Genomic DNA, 12,799 nt, shown 5'->3' with positions numbered 1-12,799 from the left:
TTTTACCACTAGTTACAAGTTAACTCTGTAAACTATATCAACAGAAACAGATAGCTAGACATTTGTTTCTCCAGATGGCCTTATTATGAATGCTTGGCTGAGCTCCAATGGATTAGTTTAGCATGGGGTCTGTTTTCATAGCCCGAAGTTGAGTGTTTGCTTTGATGGATTGACACCTTTATGAAATTAGAAAACATTATCCTTTCTATGAAATGTTTCTTTCAATGTCTGTATGTTTATTTAGACAAGATTAAGAGGTGTAAAGTGAGGTAAAGCTTCTGTAATTGATACTGTAATTGTTCTGTTTGACACTTTCATAAAAGCAGCAGGTTTTTTTCAAAGCAGATTTTTGAATGGCTGTTTTTAGGTGCATTTCAAGACATGTTATTATATGTTTCATTAGTTCAAGGGTACATCTATGTTGTAGGCATGGAGGATGTAGGGAGGCATGGGGAGTGGCCGGGGGTGAGGAGGTTAGGGCAAGAGGACCTAACAGTTTTTGATACAACTGGGCCTATTACAACTAGTCCCCAGGTGAAGTCCCCCTATTTGTTATGATCCCGGATGAGATACCCCAAATTGTAAATTTCCCGAATGGGACCCCAATTTTGTTATGCTCCTGGGTGAGGAGGAATGAACTGGCTCCCCTTCTTTATTCAGCTTCCTTGGTTGGTTGCAACAAGGTTAATTTAAAAAGAATTCCTTCCCTCGTGGGTACCTTTTCCCAGTCCAAACATATTTATGTTTATAAGGAGCCAATTTAACCAGGCCTTCTTGAGTCAAAGAAAAACTAAGTTTATTAGTTACTTAAACCTAATAAAAAATAATAAAAATGCAACACACGTACACACAGATCAGAAATGAGAAGTTAAATCCAAAAATAAAAAGTTAAAAAAAGTATACAAATCAGTCTTTGGTTTGTCTGTGAAGAGTAGATGGTGAAACGTTGTGGCCGTTAAACTGGGTGATTCTGAGCTGACTTTGGCAGTTGAGCAGTTGGTTTGGAGACACTTGGTCCTGCAGGTCAGCTGAAGGAATTGTCTTGTTTCCTCTTTGACTGTGGCTTTGCTAACTTGCCTCCTGTTAGAGAGAGAGGAGAGAGAGACTTCTACATACAAGCTGCAGAGTCACCTAATTGCAGTTCTTCTGCTGTGACCTCCACCACACACACTAGCACACCAGAACTAGAACACACAGATCAGGTTTGCATCTGGCTTTTTAACCCATTTTCTTGTGTATTCCTGGAAGGGAAAAAACATGTATTTCGCCCAGAATCTACTTTCTTTCAACTCAGATCATGTCCACATTCTGAGACATAATTCAACAAGAGATGGTTTCTGCTGGGGTGTGGCAATCAGTCTCCACAGGAGATTTAAGTTCTGTCTTTTGCATTTCAAGTGTCTCAGTCTGAAGTAGGCCTTGACATCTTTTTATGTGCAACATTCCAGGGTGTCTCTGGACTGGTCAGCCAAGTGTAATCCACATAGGGATTTTCCAGAAAGTGGTTACTGTATATTCTCATCCAGTTTTTGCTTGTATGTCATTTAAAAAAAAGTCTTACTTAAAACGTTCAATATGTTCGTAAGTAATTCAATATGTTCAATATATATGCCTTTTAACTAGCCTACCTCAGCACTTGTCTGCTTATGTGCCACATCGCAAATACCTCCAGAACCAGTGGGCCCAACTCCAACCCGTCCCTGTCTCGCTGGCACCAAAGTAAGAAGGGTGGCCTTTTGAAGGAGATGGGCCAATCAATAGAGGAAACTTCCTGACACAAACTTTCTGCCTTGCAGACGAAAAGCTGGCCGAGAGTTTCTGGTCAATGATCTTTGATCTGTTTTCTGTGTGCCTATTTGTATGCGTGTTTTAGCTGCTTCTCTGAACCCAAGCCCCATCACTTTACTGGCCCCACCAGCAGGCTTGCCACCGGGGTTGTGGGGTGGGCCTGTGAAATTTCCTGAGTTGCCTTTCCACCTGCTTCTGACCTGTCCTCTACTTTATGGGAGGCGGGCAAGGCCTTGTCCCAGTTGAGGCTGGCGGGAGGAGGCCAGAAATGTGGGGGAGGTTGCTCACACTGCTTGGACCTTGGGTGAGAAGGGGCTGGGGGGGGGGGGGAGGGGGGGCACAGGGGAGCGGGTGACTCACTCACTAGCCTCCTTTCCACATTAGACTTTGTCCTCAGATCTCCACCCACTAGGTGCTCTCTACCACTCAGGCTGGTCCATCTAGAACACCCCCCCACTCTTCCACCACCACCACCACCAACACCACCACCAGCCACCCCACAACCCCCCCCCCCCCCACACACACACACACACACACACACACACCCCCCACCACCCCCGCCCCCCCCACTCAAAAGAACCTTCCATTACATCTCTGCTGTGACCCTCCATAGCCCGGTGGTGCTGGGAGTAGAGGCAGTATCGGCTAGCAGATCGCTGAGGTGGGACCTCACTCCGAATGAGGGACAGGAATGCCACCTCCAGCCAATTGGTGCTGCTCGGAGCATTAAATGGCAGCGGGGCAGCTATGATTGTTGGAGATGACTTCCCCGCTGACTCTTTAGCTGGAAGGATGGGAAACCCTGCCACCCTTTAATACTCACCCCAAGAACACAACTGTTGATGTTAATACAGAATTACAACCTTGTTGGTCAAATTTGTCTGATGTGTCTCACCCCTGAACCTCATTGTTCATATCTTTTAAACTGTTGAAACATATCTAATCCTTATCACCAACACACGCCTGCCCCTCCCCCCATATTCACTCCAAGACCACAGTGCATTTCATCTGACTATTTGATTGAAAACTATTGAAAATGAATCACAGGCATAGATGAGCTAATTGCCAATCAAGGTGGAGGTTTAAACTTGGATCCCTTGAATGAATTATGGAAACTTCAGTCAACTATTTCATCTGGAATTACAGGGTAGCAAACGCAAAGGATTGTTTGGCTTGTAAAAGAGATTCAACCCCCAATCTTTCTTACAAATGTATATTCATCAGATTTTGGAGAGGGTTGGGGGTGGTTCTATTTTGCTTCAAACTGTAAATGCTATATTAAATTATGAAATAAATGTTATTGGCTTCCAGGTACTTCAAATTGGTCTTATGACTACTTCAACTCTACGACTGGAGTGGGCCTGCTCATTAATCAGACCGCAGAGAATAATGAAGAGGCTGGTGATACAGCTCACCATCAGCTAAAGAGGCTGTTTCAAAGAGATTGGAATTCCAACTATTCTGTGACCTTGGATGATCTGAAAGATAATTCCAATTTTCCATTTAAAATTAATGGGCTATAATGATGCTTTGTAGGTGCCTTGCAGAAAAAGAAATCCTCTTAACCCCCACAATCACACTTACTAGTTATGTCTGCAGGAATTTTGTTGGACGTTAGAGGAAGAAAGGGATTAAAAGTAAACCATTAGATTATTGAAAGTCCGCTGCCGCTAGCAGGTATATTTCCCTGCAATATGCATAAATACAAGCTAAGCTGTTAATGTCATTTTGAATATTGGGAATAAAATAACATCGCTTTTCTAGTTAGTGCAAACACACTGTAAATTAAACTTCATGGCCAGAACTAATACATTTCTTTAAGCCCACACTGATGGGAAGTTATGAATGAAACAATAAATCATTCTGTAATGTCAGGACACAACCTAAGGTTGTATTCACTTATATATGCTATAATGTAGCAGTAAAACGGTCTCCACTTTGCTGCAATGCTTGAAAATGTTGTGTGACACTAATAACCACATTTGACATCACATTGGAGACACATCTCCAAACCCCCAGCACATCTCACCTGCAATCTGAAGGTGATCAGCAGTTTGAGTTCAGGAAGAGACGGGGAGCAATTGAAACATTATAATATCACCAAGTGGCGACCTCATCATTTAGCCAAACTCATCCCGGCTGCCGGATATTTATTCATGAATATGCCATTTGGTCCAAAGAATTTTGAAGCAGTTTCCTTTCATTACTTGCTGTCACTTTACATGTGTTGTGCCTTCTGGTGAACATACTCCATGTATTGTAATGGCAGGATGTGAGAGTATTAAATTTGCCATGCAGCAGCTCCACACTGTAAAATACACCAAACTCAGTTAGATTATGTATTTCCCTACGGAACAACAATTGCCGCACTTCATTGACTGTAATGTGCTGTTTCCTGTATTTTGTAAATTTATATACATTAAATTATATCTATCATCCCTTAGGCTGTATAGTTAACACAGCATGGGCCTTTAGAACACTACTAAACACTCTCTTAGTAGTCATATGGCCACATAGGCGAATTTCATATTACTACTATAATACTACCCTTTAAAGAAATTATTTGAAAATATACATTATGCATCTAATTAACACAGGTACAAGCACACATTAGGTAAAGATTAACTATCATAGCCATGACATAAAATTGAACTGAATTAGAAACAAATGTGGAACAGCTTATTCCATTTCACCCTCCAGAATGAGCGCTGGAAGACCCACTGCTCACATATGTTAGATACAGGGACAAATTCTTATAAAGGCAATTTTTAATGAGCTGTTTAAAAAGGAAATTCTATAAGTCCTAATCTTTTTGTTTGGTATAAAATGCATTGAAAAATGTTTCAATGTAGGTGTTGCCAAAGGCTAATTTGATGAATGCACTGCATGATAAAGCAATTCTGGCATGTGCACCAGGAAAGTCTCAGCTTGTTTTCTTCATCTGTGCTGCGTTAGCTAATCTCAGTTTAGATGGCATCTTTAAGACCAATACAATTGACCTTAATTTCTTTAGTTTAGCAAGAGAGAGAGAGAGAATAAAAAACAAGTTCAAATTGTCATTCAGTGATCCTGCACTGGAAAGTGCTCATGTTTTCACCCTGGACAGAGACAGGATTGAGTTCAGTTCTGTTACCCCCCACCATTGAATAAACCCTCCAGTGCTGACTGTCCATGATTAGGAATGAAGATTGACCACCCAGGTGAGGTATAGAAGGGTTGTGGGTGCCTTTGGAGCCATGGCACGATGAACGTTAAGAGGAAAAAGGGGACACAATGTGACAGTGCTGATGTTGAATGTACAGTTGTTCTCACACAACACTGCAAATAAAATTAAACATTCAAGGAGTTAACCTGTTTTTTCATTCAATTCAAACAAGGCAATTAATAAAGTGACAGACCCTAGTCCTACAGTAAATTGAATTATGAATAATGTTACATAATGTGTGAAGACTTTTTTCAAGTTCTGCATAATAATACAATGGACCTTACAACTTGAAATCTATTTTACTGAAATTTGCTATAAATGTATTAAATGAAACATTTCTAATATAAAATAAATAATTATCCTAGATCACCAAGATAATCAAATACTGCAAACTGAGCAAAGAACTAGATTTTAGGGAAAAATTGTTTTAGGGGAGTTCCACCTTTAAAACTGGTTGCAGATCTAAAGGGAACTGATTAGCCTAGTGGTCATGTCACGTTAGGCAATATGTGGCCAATAACAATATTTGATAAACTGCCGCTATCTCCCCTACACAAAAATGAAATTTATTTTATATGAGGTAACAAATCAAGCAAGACTACTTGTCCAAGCAATTGGAGAGGTAGAAAGGGATGTGATAATTGAGTGATTTATAGTTGAAAACAAAGAATCTGATGTTGATGCATTGGATAATGAGGATTTGGTGAGTCCAGGGGAGTGGACATAATGTGAGATAGCATGCAGCAGTGAAGTTTTTATCAAGTTGGCACTTGTGAAGCACGGAACTTGAGAGAACAGCAAGAAATCTATTAAAAGTAATTGGGTCCAGAGAGGGCAAAGGATTAAACCCACTTTAGTGGCACTGGGTGGCGGGGAGGGGGGCGGGGTGAGGTAGATGTGAAGGCTGGTGAAAGAAAATCATTATGGTGGAGGGTAGCATGTGGAGTTGGAAGTTAAGTTGAGGAGAAAAGAGGACACTGAGGGTATGCACCATTGGATTAGCCTGAATTGACTGCAATGAAGAGGGATGGAGTTGATTCTAAGGTGCAGAATTTTGACTGGTGTAGAACAAGGTGGTTTCAGATTTAATTGTTTCAGACTTATTGATAAGTTGATTTTTTTCCCTTGGATTTTGATTTCAGTACAGTTAATTATTTGGCAGAGTCACCATCCCATCAACGTTTAATGACGTAAATGTCTTCAAAGACCTGGTAGTGTTTTGCAATTAATTTTATCAGATGCTAATTTGGCTGTGCATCTAAAGTTCCATTGTCACTTTATTAGTTAAATAGTTCTGATATTCCTGATCTCCTAATAGATCACACAGTGTGGAAAAGTCACATTGGATTTCTGCCATTTTCTTGATGTAAGTCAAAAATATCATGGAAAATCGAAACCATTTGAAGGACACTAATCGAATGTGAACAATATCTCTTCAGACATTGAGTATGGATGTGACCTTTGGAACCTTGGGAGATCAAAATGAGTCTGCTTCTTGTATCATTTCCATTACTAATACCCATTAGTTGCCTAGGAAACCAGAGACTCTGTTTGGAATGAAAGCACTTAAGGGAATGAATTTTCTTAAAATTAATGGAAGGGGAAAGAGGTTATATAAAATAAATTTTGGAAGTGTTTTTTTAATACAGGTGCTGGCAAATTAATATGAGTACCAGCCTGTATCCTGAAATTAAATACATTAGTGTCTCAAGTTAATTTTGAGATATGTACAAGCAAACCCTGCAGTAAGATACTGTAGACTTTTTGCCACATGTAGTGCAGACTAAAAAAACTTGTGATTGCTTCAGGCAAAACACACAACATGGCCATTATCCTTTCAGTGGTCCCCACCACCCTCATTGTCCCATTCAAGTAAAATGGAAAATTGAGCATCTATTGACTCAACAGTCTGCCTCACAAGTCTGATATATTAGTTTTAAAAATGTAGAAGTATCTAAGAATGATAATGTACTGTCAAAATAACATGAGGTTAGTGTCATTGTTATTTATGTGCAAAAGGTGCAGCAGCTCCAAGCAAGAGGCAGATGCACGGTTAAATTTGAATATCCAAAACTCACTGCCTGAGTCGCACTCTGCAGTTAGCATCGTGAACTGGTATTGTGCTGTCTGGCCTATCAACAAATGCATTGAATGGCATGAACTTATGTATTTGCATGGTAAATACAAACTAAACTTGCCACAGAAAGTTAAGTCATGTCCATTTCAGTCTAAATGCTCTTTTAACAATGAGATAACTGTTAATTACTGCCAGTCAATCACTCTGGCACTTAAGAAGTAACTATTACAAGTGTGGAGTCTCATGCTCTGAAGTTTTAATTGTTGTTGGAGATTTTATAAGAATGTCAGTTTTTTTTGCTTTTACTTTCTGTCTCTTTTTCTTTTTCACCTAATCAAATATGTCCTTATCTTTATTTCTCTTTTTATAAATGATTTGATATTGAATTCACCTGTTCTAATTCACACTTCCTTCTGAGTCCTAATGTTGCTTACATTCAGGCCTTCATTTGAAGCATGCAATTATTAGGCAGTGACCATCTCCAACAAGGGACAATCTGATCATCTCCCCTTGAAATTCCATGGCACTAGCATTGCTGAATCCCTCACTATTAACATTCTGTGGGTTACCATTGAGCAGAAACTGAATTGGACTAGCCATATAAATACCATGGCTTCAAAAGCAGTGTACAGGCTGGGAATTATGTGATGAGTAACTCACTTCCTGACTCCCCAAAGCCTGTCCACCATTGATAAGGCACAAGTCAGGAGAGTGAAAGAATACTCTCCATTTGCCTGGATGAATTCAGCTCAAGCAACACTCAAGAAGCTTGTCACCATCCAGGACAAGACAGCCTGCTCAAGTGGCAGCCCATCCAAGGCTCCTTAGACAGCACCTTGCAAACCATCTAGAGGGACAAGGGCAGCAGACACATGGGAATACCGCCACCTGGAAGTTCCCTTCCAAGCCATTCACCATCCTGACTTGGAAATATATAGCCATTGCTTCACTATTGCTTGGTCAAAATCCTGGAATTCCCTTCCTATCAGCACCACCACCTTCAACATTCCCTCCCTTCACCACTGTTGCACAGTGGCAGCAGTGCGTACCACCTGCAATATGCACCACAGTAACTCATCAAGAGCCCTTTGACACACCTTCCAAACTCACCTTCCAACTCTACCACTTCAAAGGACAAGGGCAGCTGACCACTTGGTGGTGGAACACCACCACCAAGCCACATACTATCTATCACCATTCCTTCACTGTCACTGAGTTAAAATCCTGGCACTCTCTCCCTAACAGCACTGTGGGTGTACCTACAACTCATGAACTGCAGTGGTTCAAGGAGACAGCCCATCACCCCCTTTTCAAGGACAATTAGGAATGGGCAATAAATGCTGGCCTAGCTAATGATGCCCACATCCCATGATTGAAAAAAAACTCTGATTGGTTAAGGAGATACACAGTTGCTTTCCCCATTCACTCAGGTCACAGATGCTTCAGTCTTATCAGCTCACACTTTCAGCAACTTACAATGCAAAAAAAAAAATTAAACCCTAATGTTGCAAGGGCTAGGCTGAATTGAAGGTGAGCTGAGAGGTGGAAGGGCTGGTAAGGGAAGGTGTTGGAAGGGGATCCTGACATTGGCAGCTCTGCCATGGCATAATACCAGCAGCAGGGACCGGGAGGCCAATTCAGCCACTTAAGTGCCCAAATAAGGGCCACTTCATGTCCCTACTGGTATTTCACCTGCGTTGGGAGGGTCTGCTGCCATGTGGTAGGTAAACCCTGGCAACCTGTCAGTGGGTTCCCAGGGAAGCCCTCCTTAATGGCTGTTCCATGGCTCATGGCGAGACCCCCTGGTGACATATTGCCACATCTGTGGCTACACAGCTGAAGGTGACCACCCACACCCCCATTATCGTGGCCTGCCTGGCTCTCCCCAGCTGTTTAGAATTAACTTGCCTGGTGCTCCCTCCTTCATCTTGAAGCCTCAGCAGTGGCCACTGCTAGTGCTGACACTGCCCAGGCTGCTAAGCTGCTGGTCCTCTGATTGGTTTGGCAGTTCTTGTGGGTTAGGCTGACGTCTTCAATTATCGCCACTGCAATATCTGCACACGGGCCCACCCTGGCAGTGGGACTTGTTTATTGTTGAAAAAATTTAGCCCCAAATCTAGTTAATGGTGGATGTCTTTAGCTGCCCTGTGTTATGACCACAGCCAATGTTATTTGCTGAGCAAACTAAACCCCAGAGGGAAACTTATCTTACTAATCATAACCTTTGTTTTGTATTTTGAAAATGAGGGAAAGAACTACTGATCCCAGAAGCATGAAATCCAAGTAGCACTTTTTGGATCTTAAAATGCACACATTTATTAACAAGATGAAAAAAAACTGACGCAGTCAAGATTAAAGTTACACAGTTGAAACAGTTTAACAAAACATCCCCCAAAAAACCCACTTGGTCAGACAGACAAATAAACGACTTGGCCACAGCTCCCTTATAGATTTTTAACCATAAAAATCCAGTAATATTACCCAAGGCAACAGCTTCTGTCACTTTAGTAAATATATACCTCTTGATTTCTTATTCTCTTCCACTCTGTTGTGGAAATCCCAAAAGAAAGGTTCAGAAACAGACTGCTTTCTGAAAGCAAATATGTCTCTAGCTTGAAAACCCAATGGTTGCTTCAAGTTCACAATTTTCACACTTTTTTTCCAGCACAGATTTGGTCTCAGGACATCTCCCCCACTCAGCTACACAACTCAGCTCAACATCTTTCTTAAATACCTTTTTCCCCTTTCATCTTGGATTTCATTGTCCTAAGTACTTCCTTTGTTTCAACTTCTCCAAAATATAAAAATCTTTTATGTTTTCCTATTGCTTCCACTGTAAGGTCAAATAAAATTTAATAATCTTCCCTTGTTTATTTATGAAACCTTTGTAAGTTGTCATTTCTAAGGTCCCCTTTGAAATTTAACAGCTGAAAAATCAAGTCCCTTCTTATCTCATAATGCAAATTTTAAAACCCAACTTATTTACTTGTAGTTCCAACTTCACCATAGCCTCTCATTACAAATGCATACATCGAGCTCCTTTACCTTTCATCTTTCAGTTCCCACAGACAAGCTGTCTTTACCAACTATCTCCCAGTTCAATTAATCATGGACACATTCACACCCACTTCTTTACAGAATGCCACCATATTCCCAAAAATATTTTGAAAAAATCCATCTTCACACTTGACACAGCAAATTACAGCCCATTAACTTTACAGAAATACAGAATAAGCAACAGAAGAATGGGGAGAAAGGGAGCACAGTGTAGGACAAAGTGCTTTTATTCAAAGTTTTTCTGTACGTGTTTTAATAATATACAATGAGCATTATAGTAATATCTGTAATGGAAGGAGCCTTGATTAACTGAGAAATGCATACAGTTAAAATGGCAGTGGGCACTGTGCAGGAAGTACACCAGTCTGATTTTAACAGCTCAAACAGCCTGCTCGCACCAGGCAGGAGGAGGTTAAAATTCCCCTGAGTGACAGGAAGTCACAGACAGTTAAATCTGATGCTGACCTTACTGTCCACAGGCCTACATGACTTCTAGCAAGAGTTGTACAATACTGGTTGAACCTCCCCCTGCTGCATGTTGTCTAAAGATTAAGATAACGTTTTGTATTGCAATGCATCTTGAGGGAAGCTAATGTGAAATGTAATGTAATATTAACAGAAGTGTAACATACCTAATTTAGTCATGAAAGGGCACAGATGATTTTGAAAATGTTCTCTCCTTTTTCTTGTTGTCCTCAGTGTTAATCTTTCATGTCCTTTTATGATTTGGCATAACAAAGGCTCACTCCACACTGCAACTGTGTGCTGACTGAGCAGTTGCAGCATGTAGGAAAGAATCAACACCAATAACCTCAGTGTAGACAAAGGCTTTACCATGATAACACAGTCACCGACACTAAAAAAATAAACATAACAGCTTGAGAATATTTTGAAAAATGTTCATTGCTAAATATGGAATTTTCCATTTAGCAAAGAAGCAACATATCTTCAGAACAGAGTTTTCATTTCCTTATTTAGCATTTTTGAGCAAGAATACACACATAATAGAAGTTTAAAAGTTAATTCAATTTACAATGCTTGCAGCTCTGGTAATAGGTGACAAGCTATCTGAAAAAGGTCGGCAGCAAAACAACGCTACATAATTTTGTGCAGAGATGCAGAGGAGTCTGTGTTTACATGATTTGTTCTATCCAAGTCTGCCAAGCTTACTCATGAAAAGTAATCTGCTGCACTTCAATCCATATTAGGTAATAATACAGAGTGATGTACTTCAAAGAATTACAGTCAGTATTCCAAATAAAACAGTGCATCTGATCGGTCAGGAATTCTGTGATTTACAGCTTTTCTGAACTGACTTGAGATCTGAGTCATTTCCTTGTGTGTACATAAATATTCAGTACTGTATTTGAGTCATTTCTCTGTATATATATTCAGTACTGTATTCGAGTCATTTACCTGTGTATACATATATATATATATATTCATTACTGTTTTTGAGTCAATTCTCTGTGTGTGTATATATATATATATATATATTTAGTACTGCATTTGAGTCATTTCCCTGTGTGTACATATATATTCAGTACTGTATTTAAGTCCTGTTAGCCACTCTGTTACTGGTAGGAAATATGAATTGTTCATTGAGTTCTTTATGATGCTGATGTGCAAAGCCTTTCAGCTGTCCTCTTCCCTCTATTTTTCCTTTTAATTGTTTTTTTTCAGACATTAATAAAGTTAGGAATTTGCAGGTCTTGAGTTGCAAGTATGGAATTTCAATGCTGGCTGCTGCATCAGTTCAATCCTTTTGGTATTTTCCTTACTTGAGTTTCATAAAGATGATGGCAGTATTTTGACTTCTACCCAAAAGTGGGCACAAAGTAAGCAGAACTGGCATCAGGAGGCCAAAACTAATTTGATTACAGCCAGTCTGGTGCAGGAAGGCAATTATCCAACTATAACAGTAAACCAGGGAGCAAGCCAGGAAGGGGAACCAATCTTGGAGGGAGTAACGTATGTGCCAGCAATGGGTCACAGACCATTGCTCCCACTGTCCCACCAAAATTCTACACAGAGGGCAGAATCATCCCAGATTAGTACTAAATATGGTAGCAGGCAGGAAAAAGGATGTTTTACCTGCCAGTCGCAATGGCGGCTTTTCACGTTGTATCGTCTTAATCCCACCTTATTAATGATGCATTCCTGGGAAACACACTGTTTCAATGGTGGGTGGGCTCCAATTCACTTGCTATGTTGTCACATTGCTGTTTCATCATGTTGGGCACCATGTGCCATGCGCACACCTCTCAGTGCTTCCAGCCCAGGACTGATGCAAAGAAGACAGCAACCCCCTGGTTTAGTGACACGTCCCTTGAGCGCCTTTTGGATTCCGTGAAGGCTTGCCATGATGCCCTCCACCTCCTCTCTGGCCACAGGAGGGGCAGCAAAATTACCACTCCGGCTTGGTAGGCAATGGCAGTGGTGATCAATGCCAATGCTGCATAGAAGAGTTTGGCCAACCAATGCAGATAGAGCTGAATGATCTCATCCGTGCAGCGAGGGTAAGGCAATTGTCTTATCACTTTAAACTCACACACTCAAACCCATCATACATTCACTGGCATTTCACTCATTGCCAGCTCAAGGGGCATCACCACCTATTCTCACACACATACCCTCACATCTCCATCTGTCCTCATCTCCCCTGGAGACTG

At 40.8% G+C, this 12,799-nt stretch overlaps 1 protein-coding gene across 5 annotated transcripts in view; it reads left to right on the top strand.

The window, feature by feature from the left end:
* The window catches only part of LOC121292155 (5'-3' exonuclease PLD3-like), a 64,829-nt gene extending 59,696 nt beyond the window's left edge, over positions 1-5,133 (top strand). For all 5 annotated transcript variants that reach the window (XM_041213778.1, XM_041213776.1, XM_041213775.1 and 2 more), the window contains one exon: positions 3,100-5,133. In XM_041213778.1, coding sequence (XP_041069712.1) covers positions 3,100-3,311 — 212 coding nt within the window. In that variant the 3' untranslated portion in view covers positions 3,312-5,133. The remainder of the gene's footprint in view (positions 1-3,099) is intronic.
* The last annotated feature ends 7,666 nt before the right edge of the window (positions 5,134-12,799 follow it).

Source organism: Carcharodon carcharias, chromosome 20 (genome assembly GCF_017639515.1).
Source record: "Carcharodon carcharias isolate sCarCar2 chromosome 20, sCarCar2.pri, whole genome shotgun sequence".
Classification (NCBI taxonomy): Eukaryota; Metazoa; Chordata; class Chondrichthyes; order Lamniformes; family Lamnidae; genus Carcharodon; species Carcharodon carcharias.
The sequence above is the reverse complement of the archived record's forward strand: the minus strand, read 5'-3'. Positions and strand labels throughout refer to the sequence as shown.